The 10,793-nt window shown below is 47.6% G+C and overlaps 1 protein-coding gene across 1 annotated transcript in view; it reads left to right on the top strand.

The window, feature by feature from the left end:
- LOC108666170 (filamin-C) overlaps window positions 1-10,793 on the top strand; it is a gene marked incomplete at its 3' end in the record, with an annotated part of 68,931 nt that overhangs the window by 15,206 nt on the left and 42,932 nt on the right. The window contains exons 11-19 of the mRNA XM_047879808.1: window positions 47-136; window positions 975-1,040; window positions 2,584-2,676; window positions 2,987-3,107; window positions 4,646-4,842; window positions 5,353-5,457; window positions 6,719-6,833; window positions 8,399-8,517; window positions 8,885-9,030. Coding sequence (XP_047735764.1) covers window positions 47-136; window positions 975-1,040; window positions 2,584-2,676; window positions 2,987-3,107; window positions 4,646-4,842; window positions 5,353-5,457; window positions 6,719-6,833; window positions 8,399-8,517; window positions 8,885-9,030 — 1,052 coding nt within the window. The remainder of the gene's footprint in view (window positions 1-46; window positions 137-974; window positions 1,041-2,583; window positions 2,677-2,986; window positions 3,108-4,645; window positions 4,843-5,352; window positions 5,458-6,718; window positions 6,834-8,398; window positions 8,518-8,884; window positions 9,031-10,793) is intronic.

Here is a 10,793-nt window from a genome sequence, read left to right as displayed (position 1 = left end):
CGTGTCCTCTAGGTGGGTCATTAAGCTTAACTACCGTGTCCTCTAGGTGGGCTACAAGGTCAAGGACCGCGGCCACCACGTCGCCATCATTCGCTATGGCAACGAACAGATCCCTGGGTCGCCCTTACATATCGATGTTTAATTATCACACATTCAATTATTAAAAGACTCTTGATTAATTATTCAAGATATTAATAATTATTATTATTAGCTGTCTAATTAATACAAGAACTCGCGGTAATATTTTAAATATGACTCAATTATTGTACCGTTGTCTACCCAGTTAAAATTTAAAGCAGTGTTTGAGCCCAGTCGGTGCCGTGCAGGGCACGCTAGAAGCAGTGTTTGAGCCGTGTTGGTGCCGCGCAGGGCAGGCTAGAAGCAGTGTTTGAGCCGTGCTGGAGCCGTGCTGGGCAGGCTAGAAGCAGTGTTTGAGCCGTGCTGGCGTCGTGCACGGCAGGCTTTAAGCAGTGTTTGAGCCGTGTTTCAGCCGTGCAGGGCAGGCTAGAAGCAGTGTTTGAGCCGTGCAGGGTGCCATGTACGGCAGGCTTGAAGCAGTGTTTGAGCCCAGTTGGTGCCGCGCAGGGCAGGCTAGAAGCAGTGTGTGAGCTGTGCTGGTGCCGCGCAGGTCAGGCTAGAAGCAGTGTTTGAGCCGTGCTGGAGCCGCGCAGGGCAGGCCAGAATCTGTGGTGTAGCCGGCCAGCGCCGCGCAGGGCAGGCTAGAAGCAGTGTTTGAGCCGAGCTGGTGCCGTGCATTGCAGGCTAGAAGCAGTGGGGGAGCAGGTTTGGGGCAGCCATGTCTCATTTTGAAGCCTGAAGATTTCATTGATTAATAAATGAAAACCAGGTTGCTGATTGGCCGATTGATCATTGTATTGTAACTATAGATATTGTAACACATAAGTGTATCATTGTATTATAACTATAGATATTGTAAGAAATCAGATCTCCAGTAACGCTGCCTCCTCTTGCAGTGCCGGCGCTACGGGCACGACGACGAGATCCGCACCAAGGCTGAGATGGTCTATAACAAGTTCAAGGTGAGTCGTCTTGATGCACTTTACGTTACGCATGGCTGAGATGGTCTATAACAAGTTCAAGATGAGTCGACTTGATGCACCTTACGTAAGTTACGTTACGCATGGCTGAGATGGTCTATAACAAGTTCAAGGTGGGTCGTCTTGATGCACCTTACGTTACGCATGGCTGAGATGGTCTATAACAAGTTCAAGGTGGGTCGTCTTGCTGCACCTAATGTTACGCATGGCTGAGATGGTCTATAACAAGTTCAAGGTGGGTCGTCTTGATGCACCTTATGTTACGCATGGCTGAGATGGTCTATAACAAGTTCAAGGTGGGTCGTCTTGATGCATGTAAGGAACCACATGTCCCTGCGGCCCCCTGCCTTCCTGCAGCCAATGACAGGGCGTTTAGGTTAGGCTGGTTTAGGTGGGGCAGTTTTAAGCATTTGTGTGCCTGCGCCCAATTACAATTGCTGGTTCATTCTACAAATGTTCATTTAGGAAGCATTACAAGGTAAAGCAATACAGATGTTCACTTAGGAAGCAGGTAAAGCGATACAGATACAAAGGAAGTGCCACCATCATAAATTGCCGCTGTCCCACTCTAAACTCAACTTGTTACGTCGTGAAGGGAACAGATGTGGTGTCATTATTGCCTATATTGAATATAAGTTTCAATTAACATTTAATTTGTCATTCCTGTATGAAACTGAATAGGATCTGGGGTGGTGAGTGGGTTGTGGTAATGGGATTGGGGTGATGAGTGGTAATGGGAGTGAGGTCATGAGTGGTGCTGGGGTCGTGGGATTTGTGGTAGTAACTTGAGTGGGTCTCTTCTAGCGCCCCCCACCGCCCACCGTGCCCTGCTGCCGTGTCAGCTGCTGTTGCTTGTGCCAGCTGTTTCACAGCTGTTTACGCTGTAGCACCAGCTGTTTATGCTGTAGCACCAGCTGTTTACGCTGTAGCACCAGCTGTTTTTAGTCTGATATTTCGTTGCCTGCATCGCTTGTGCTCGCATTCCTTCACAAATGTTGGTATTTTCTACACGCCAGTCGGGGCTTGTCATTGCGCGCCAATTATCAAGGGGAGAAATGTTTTTATATCATAGTTATTTTGTTATATGTTAGGTAATGTGGTGTTGTTATAGCGTTATATGTTAGGTAATGTGGTGTTGTTATAGCGTTATATGTTAGGTAATGTGGTGTTGTTATAGCGTTATATGTTAGGTAATGTGGTATTATTTTAGTGCAGCGCTGCCTGCAACACGCGTTATGTTAGTGCTGCTATTGCTGCACGCTGTTGGTGCTGTACTCATATTGATGCATCTTGTGCTGCGTTCTGAGACACTCAGATCTTGCCGTGCTCTGCTGCTGTTCTGCGTAAGAAAGTGTGTCAGGGTTCAGACAATTACACATTCAAGTTTCTGAGTGTTGTAGTGGGCGTTGTGAGAAGCTTTGTAGTGCTGTTACTTTTTGTTGTCACTAGTTGTTATTTTTTCCACTAGTTGTTGTTGTCACTAGTTGTTATTTTTTCCACTAGTAGTTGTTGTTGTTGTCACTAGTTGCTGTTCGTGCTGCCGGAGGCTGGTGGTGGTGGCGGGGACGGTGGCGGGCGGTGGGACTATTGGGAAAATGTTCAACTTTATTTGGTCAAAGTCATCTTATTTTTTTGAGTGGTAGTAAATTGATCGATTATTCATATATAATGTATGATTAAGTCAATTCTTTATTACACTTATTTTTGATGGTTTTGTATCTGTATTCATATAATGTATACAAATCATATACTGTATAATATGCATATGATACAGTACAGTATATGTATAATATACTGTATAATATATACTGTATACTGTATAATACACTCGCGTTCACACAATGTATGGGCGAAAATATTCAGTTAATACGAATATTAGGGCCCCAAAAATCACTGTCCCAACTGAGTGGGCCCCATTGTGTCCCCAGGTCGGTGTGGGGCCCAGCAAGCAGTCCCGCATCAGGGCCTTCGGGCCCGGGCTGGCGGGCGGCGTGGCGGGCCAGCCCGCCACCTTCACCGTCGAGGCCAACGGCGAGACCGGGGCCTTAGGTGGGTCATGGGGCCTTATGTGGGTCATGGGGCCCTAGGTGGGTCATGGGGCCCAAGGTGGGTCATGGGGCCCTAGGTGGGTCATGGGGCCCTAGGTGGGTCATGGGGCCTTATGTGGGTCATGGGGCCTTATGTGGGTCATGGGGCCTTATGTGGGTCATGGGGCCTTATGTGGGTCATGGGGCCTTATGTGGGTCATGGGGCACTAGGTGGGTCATGGGCCCCTAAGTGGGTCATGGGGCCCTTGGTGGGTCATGGGGCCTTAGGTGGGTCATGGGGCCCTAGGTTGGTCATAAGGCCTTATGTGGGTCATGGGGGCGTGGCCACACTCTTGAAAATAGCACATTACTTTTGATAAATATTGCCGATAAATATAAATGTAAAATTGGCTCTGGATAAAATATAAAAATATTTATCAAACTAATTAATATAAATATAAATTGCCATATTACTCTATACCCCAATTACTCTATACAATTACCCAAAGCACCGCGACATGATGTACATATACTCTATAAATGAAGGCAAAATAAAGATGGAAAATAGAAAACAATTTTATTTGGATTAATTCTTATACTAAAAAAGTGCACATACAGTCTATCTGTATTAAGGTTGGACTCGCGACGCATGCATCATATATAACATATCAAAACATCTTTCTAATCTCTTTCGTATGGACTCCAAAAGGATAAAACAAAGTACATATGAGATTTTTAAATTTATCTTTTATTTTCCCATAAAACTTTCATCAAGGAGAACTGCTGTTAGTCTCTTGCAGACACTCATTTATACACACTGACTCGCCGTAAGCTGCGCGTAAGCTGCGCCAAAGTACAATGGAAAAGTTTAATTAGGAGTACGGCTCCTTAGGAGCTTAATTAATTAGGAGCTAGGATAACATAAATTAATTAGGATCCTTAATTAGGATAACATAAATAATTAATTAGGAGCTAATTAAATTAATTAGGAGCTTAATTAATTAGGAGCTGCGCGGACCTGCGTCCTAGTGCGGCCACTGTACGCTCGGCGCGGTGCCGCTCTGCTTGAAGCGTCAATCCCGTTAGTCTGGCCGTAGCTTTAATGAATCTGGGGGTCCGGGACTCTATGGGGCTCAGCTCCCCTTTAACCCCTCCCCTCTCGCAGGGTTCACCTTCCCCCTGCAGGGTTCAGCATCGAGGGCCCCAGTAACCCCTCCCTCCCTCCGCAGGGTTCAGCATCGAGGGCCCCAGTAACCCCTCCCTCCCTCCGCAGGGTTCAGCATTGAGGGCCCCAGTAACCCCTCCCTCTGTCTCTTATACACATCTAGATGTGTATAAGAGACAGGTGTTTCTCCAACACAGTGAGAGTTGTTGTCAAGGGTGTCAGGGAGCCTGTTGAATTCATCACGGATCATGAGATGAAGTTGCTCGATGGTAAGACTTTGAGACCAGTCGAGACAATTTCGCAACCAGACCAGGTCCTGTCTCTTATACACATCTAGATGTGTATAAGAGACAGNCCGCATCGAGGGCCCCAGTAACCCCCCCCCTCCCCCGCAGGGTTCAGCATCGAGGGGCCCAGTGAGGCCCGCATAGAGTGCCGGGACCTGGGGGACGGGTCCGCGGACGTGACGTACCACCCCACGGTCCCGGGGGAGTACGTCGTGCACGTGCTGTGTGGGGGCGAAGACGTGCCCGGCAGCCCGTACCTAGCCGACGTCCTGCCCGCGCCCGACGTCCTGCCCGGGATAAGTGGGGTGAGTGGGGTCCGAGTGGGGCTCGAGTGTGGCCCGAGTGGGGTCTGAGTGGGGTCCGAGCAGGGGTTGAGTGGGGTCCGAGTGTGGGACCGACTGGGGTCTGAGTGGGGCCCGAGTGGGGACCGACTGGGGTCTGAGTGGAGGTTGAGTGGGCCCGAGTGGGGTTTGAGTGGGGTCCGAGTGGGGCCCGAGTGTGGCTCGAGTGGGGTCCGAGTGGGGTCTGAGTGGGGCCCGAGTGGGGTCTGAGTGCGGTCCGAGTGCAGCCCGAGTGGGGTCCGAGTGGGACCCGAGTGGGGGTTGAGTGGGGCTCGAGTGGGGTCTGAGTGGGGTCTGAGCGGGGTCCGAGTGGGGCCCGAGTGACGTCCGAGTGGGGTCCGAGTGGGGTCCGAGTGGGGTCCGAGTGGGGGTTGAGTGCGGTCCGAGTTCGGTCCGAGTGGGGGATGAGTGGGGTCCGAGTGGGGAGGTATCCTGGCCCGTGCACGTGCCCGAATAACGTAGGTCCCCGGGCAGGTCTCGTGTAACGGGCCCGGCGTGTCCAAGACGGGCCCGGTGGCGGGTCAAGAGACGCACTTCGACGTCACGGGCGTCACCAGCCCTGAGGACCTCAACGTCCAGGTACGTTAATTAGAACAACGTGTCGCACTAATTAGACATTAATTGTGTCGCACTAATGAGACATTAATTGTGTCGCACTAATGAGACATTAATTGTGTCGCACTAATGAGACATTAATTGCGTCGCACTAATTAGACATTAATTGTGTCGCACTAATGAGACATTAATTGTGTCGCACTAATGAGACATTAATTGCGTCGCACTAATGAGACATTAATTGCGTCGCACTAATTAGACATTAATTGTGTCGCACTAATGAGACATTAATTGTGTCGCACTAATGAGACATTAANACAAATATTTTCGATAACAACTCCAGAATACATCAACAAAAAAAAAAGTTCAAACTGAGGAATAATTAGAAATATCATCAGAGTAAAAATTGTGCAAATTACTTGATATTGTCAAAAGTGATGATATTTATGTGGAAGATACAGGCAAACAAAATATTTGATAACCAGGGCTATTTCAGGTCATTTCAGAAAATATTTAAATAAATTTAGATGGTATCACAATTGGAAGTATTAAAACAAGTGTAGAATCAGAGTTTAATTTCAATTCAAAACCGGATGGGTTCCAAATGATTGATTTACTCATCCAGACTTCCCTACTGCACAAGTTCAGTTAAGACGTCAACAAATAAATGCCATAAAGGCGCCACCAATAACTAAGGGCTTACCAATAACAAAGGGCTTACCAATAACTAAGGGCTTACCAATTACAAAGGGCTTACCAATAACAAAGGGCTTACCAATAACAAAGGGCTTACCAATAACAAAGGGCTCAACCATCTGGCCTTGAGCATCATACCATGGAGGGCGCCCACTTGTGTATCTGTCTCTTATACACATCTAGATGTGTATAAGAGACAAGTAATGCCCCGTTTTTGTAGCGGTGATGCACCGTTTTTGTAGCGGTAATGCCCCGTTTTTGTAGCGGTAATGCCCCGTTTTTGTAGCGGTAATGCACCGTTTTTGTAGCGGTAATGCCCGTTTTTGTAGCGGTAATGCACCGTTTTTGTAGCAGTAATGCCCCGTTTTTGTAACGGTAATGTCCCGTTTTTGTAGCCGTAATGCACCGTTTTTGTAGCGGTAATGTACCGTTTTTGTAGCGGTAATACCCCGTTATTTGTAGCGGTAATTTTCTGTTTTTGTAGCGGTAATTTTCTGTTTTTGTAGCGGTAATGTACCGTTTCTGTAGCGGTAATGTACCGTTTTTTTGCCGGTAATGTACCGTTTTTTTACCGTATTCCCTGTACCAGATCATCGACAGTGAGTACCGGACTGTACCGGTAAAACGGGTCCCCGGTACCGGCACCGGAAAGCAGCGCATCCTGTACACCCCTGCAACCCCCGGCAAACATACCGTCATGGTGGGTACCCCCCTAACCCCCCTAGCGTATTACCCCCACTAGCGTATTACCCCCACTAGCGTATTACCCCCACTAGCGTGTTACCCCCACTAGCGTGTTACCCCCACTAGCGTGTTACCCCCACTAGCGTATTACCCCCACTAGCGTGTTACCCCCACTAGCGTGTTACCCCCACTAGCGTGTTACCCCCACTAGCGTATTACCCCCACTAGCGTGTTACCCCCACTAGCGTGTTACCCCCACTAGCGTGTTACCCCCACTAGCGTATTACCCCCACTAGCGTGTTACCCCCACTAGCGTGTTACCCCCACTAGCGTGTTACCCCCACTAGCGTATTACCCCCACTAGCGTGTTACCCCCACTAGCGTGTTACCCCCACTAGCGTGTTACCCCCACTAGCGTATTACCCCCACTAGCGTGTTACCCCCACTAGCGTGTTACCCCCACTAGCGTGTTACCCCCACTAGCGTATTACCCCCACTAGCGTGTTACCCCCACTAGCGTGTTACCCCCACTAGCGTGTTACCCCCACTAGCGTATTACCCCCACTAGCGTGTTACCCCCACTAGCGTGTTACCCCCACTAGCGTGTTACCCCCACTAGCGTATTACCCCCACTAGCGTGTTACCCCCACTAGCGTGTTACCCCCACTAGCGTGTTACCCCCACTAGCGTATTACCCCCACTAGCGTGTTACCCCCACTAGCGTGTTACCCCCACTAGCGTGTTACCCCCACTAGCGTATTACCCCCACTAGCGTGTTACCCCCACTAGCGTGTTACCCCCACTAGCGTGTTACCCCCACTAGCGTATTACCCCCACTAGCGTGTTACCCCCACTAGCGTGTTACCCCCACTAGCGTGTTACCCCCACTAGCGTATTACCCCCACTAGCGTGTTACCCCCACTAGCGTGTTACCCCCACTAGCGTGTTACCCCCACTAGCGTATTACCCCCACTAGCGTGTTACCCCCACTAGCGTGTTACCCCCACTAGCGTGTTACCCCCACTAGCGTATTACCCCCACTAGCGTGTTACCCCCACTAGCGTGTTACCCCCACTAGCGTGTTACCCCCACTAGCGTATTACCCCCACTAGCGTGTTACCCCCACTAGCGTGTTACCCCCACTAGCGTGTTACCCCCACTAGCGTATTACCCCCACTAGCGTATTACCCCCACTAGCGTATTACCCCCACTAGCGTGTTACCCCCACTAGCGTGTTACCCCCACTAGCGTATTACCCCCACTAGCGTATTACCCCCACTAGCGTATTACCCCCACTAGCGTGTTACCCCCACTAGCGTATTACCCCCACTAGCGTATTACCCCACTAGCGTATTACACCTGTCTCTTATACACATCTAGATGTGTATAAGAGACAGGGTTCAAGGAGTGGGTTGGAATGAGTGGGTTGGGCTGAGTGGGCTGGGCTGAGTGGGCTGGGCTGAGTGGGTCCAAGAGGGAGCCCAAGAAGGGGTTCACCTGGGGGACGCCATAACGGATGTCATATAACGGGCCCGGGACGCCATTTAACGGGTCCGGGACGCCATTTAACGAGCCTCTGCCACAGGGGACGTCCAGATCGCCCTCAGCGACGGGTCGGGACGCGACGTCCCAATCGACATCCGGGACAACGGAGACGGCACCTTCAGGGTCGCCTACGAGCCCCGCAGCCCGGGACCCCATAAGGTGGGACCTGACCCACTTATTGTCTTGACCCACTTGTGTATCTTGACCCACTTGTGTACCTTGACCCACTTGTGTGTCTTGACCCACTTGTGTATCTTGACCCACTTGTGTATCCTGACCCACTTATACACCTTGACCCACTTATACACCTTGACCCACTTGTGTACCTTGACCCACTTATACACCTTAACCCACTTATACACCTTGACCCACTTATACACCTTAACCCACTTATACACCTTGACCCACTTATACACCTTAACCCACTTATACACCTTGACCCAATTGTGTATCCTGACCCACTTATACACCTTGACCCACTTGTATACCTTGACCCACTTGTATACCTTGACCCACTTGTCCCCAGGTGGAGGTGGTGTACGCGGGACAGCCCGTCCCCCAGTCCCCGCTGGTCGTGGACGTCCTGCCGTCCGTGGACGTGACGAAGGTCAAAGTGGACGGCCTCGAGCCCTGTGAGTACCGCCCGTCCTCCGTCCGTCCGTCCGTCTGTCTGTCCGTCAGCTTTTCTGTTTGTCCTAAAAATATCATATGTTCGATATAAGTTATCCCAAAGGTATATTAATTACCATAAATTTTTATAAATTACCCCAAAGTTGTATAAGTTACCCCAACCCAGTGAAAATTTACAGACGCGGCAGCTTCTGATTTGGATTACCAGAAGCTGAGGCGACTCTAAATTTTGTTATGGATAGTTATACAAGTTACCAAAAGTTGTATAAGTTACCCCAAAGTTTTATAAGCTACCCCAAAGTTATACAAGTTACTCCAAAGTTATGGAAGTTACCCCAAAGTTATATAAGTTAACACAAAGTTTTAGAAATTGCTTCAAAGTTTTAAAAGTGACCCCAAAGTTTTATAAGTTACCCTGAAGTTAGCTATAATTTATAGATAACTTAGATAACCATTATAATTATAATTAACCTATTTTAATTATTATTTATTTCATATAATTATGCATAACAAAGTGATCTATAATTTCTATGCTATCCCTCCAGAAACTTTTAACGTTTTAATTTTAATTAAACGTTTAAGTGTCAAAATTACGTCGCTTAAACGTTGTTTCAGCGTTATTTGTACTTCCTATTTCAGCCCTAAGTAGCTACTTACTGAACGTACTGATGTATGTGCTAAATGAACTGTTTCATTTATATATGTATGAAATGTATGTACTGTGTCATGCCTGTATAAACTGTGTGTTTGTATATTTTTATATATTTTTTGTATAAACTCATGGTTCATTAGGTGTTGATTAGAGTTATTAACTTTAATGATGAGTGATTATGTAGGGATTAAGATGAATTAGTCTACATAATGGTTTTTCTAATATGTAACAAATTGCTATCGTTATTCATGTTATTATGTCATTTATTCCTGTTATTATCTATGTTAATTTTTGGCTTTTAAAGAGAACTTAACAATGTTTGAGCGAAAAGAAAAGAAAGGCTAGTAAAATATCGATAAATATTACGAACGCTGTTCAATGTGTCCAAAATATAGAATATTGGTTTCGTTATTAATTCATATATTATGCATTTATTTGACAATGTATTATATTTCTCTTTGGTATAGGGGACCTTGAGCGATATTTGAGCGAGCTTAAAAACGTGAAGGTACAATTTGTAATGTTATCATCATATGTACATTTTGTTATATTATTGACGAATGGTATGACATGTTGAAAACTATTTTTTTATTGTAACCTAAACCTTTTGATGTTTTTAACGTTTTGTGACGCGAAACCCTTTCTTGTAACCTTTTAAGCGCGCCTAGTTTACGATAACTGATTTATTATAGTTTCCGTTCGAATGTTGAATTTCTGTGCCGTTTTCTATACTACATGGAAATGACCCGAAACTCCACGGACATCGCTGCTACATTTTCAATAATATATTGATTATATATTACAATATTGTTATCTTGATGCCTGTATGATGTATGGCTACGTGGGGGTTGAGCCCCGAACCCCCAAGCCCGTGGATGTCCCCCAACCACCCAACCCCTCAACCCCGTGGATTTCCCCCAACCATCCGTGGATGTCCCCCAATCCCATGGATTTCCCCGAAACCCCGAACCCCGTGGATTTCCCCCAACCCCCGACCTGTCTCTTATACACATCTAGATGTGTATAAGAGACAGGGGTTGGGTTGAGTGGGTTCAAGGAGTGGGCTGGGAAGAGTGGGTTGGGTTGAGTGGGTTGGGCTGAGTGGGTTGGGTTGAGTGGGTTGGGCTGAGTGGGTTGGGCTGAGTGGGTTGGG

The sequence above is a fragment of the Hyalella azteca genome, unplaced genomic scaffold (assembly GCF_000764305.2).
Source record: "Hyalella azteca isolate HAZT.00-mixed unplaced genomic scaffold, Hazt_2.0.2 contig3869, whole genome shotgun sequence".
NCBI lineage: Eukaryota > Metazoa > Arthropoda > Malacostraca > Amphipoda > Hyalellidae > Hyalella > Hyalella azteca.
The sequence above is the reverse complement of the archived record's forward strand: the minus strand, read 5'-3'. Positions and strand labels throughout refer to the sequence as shown.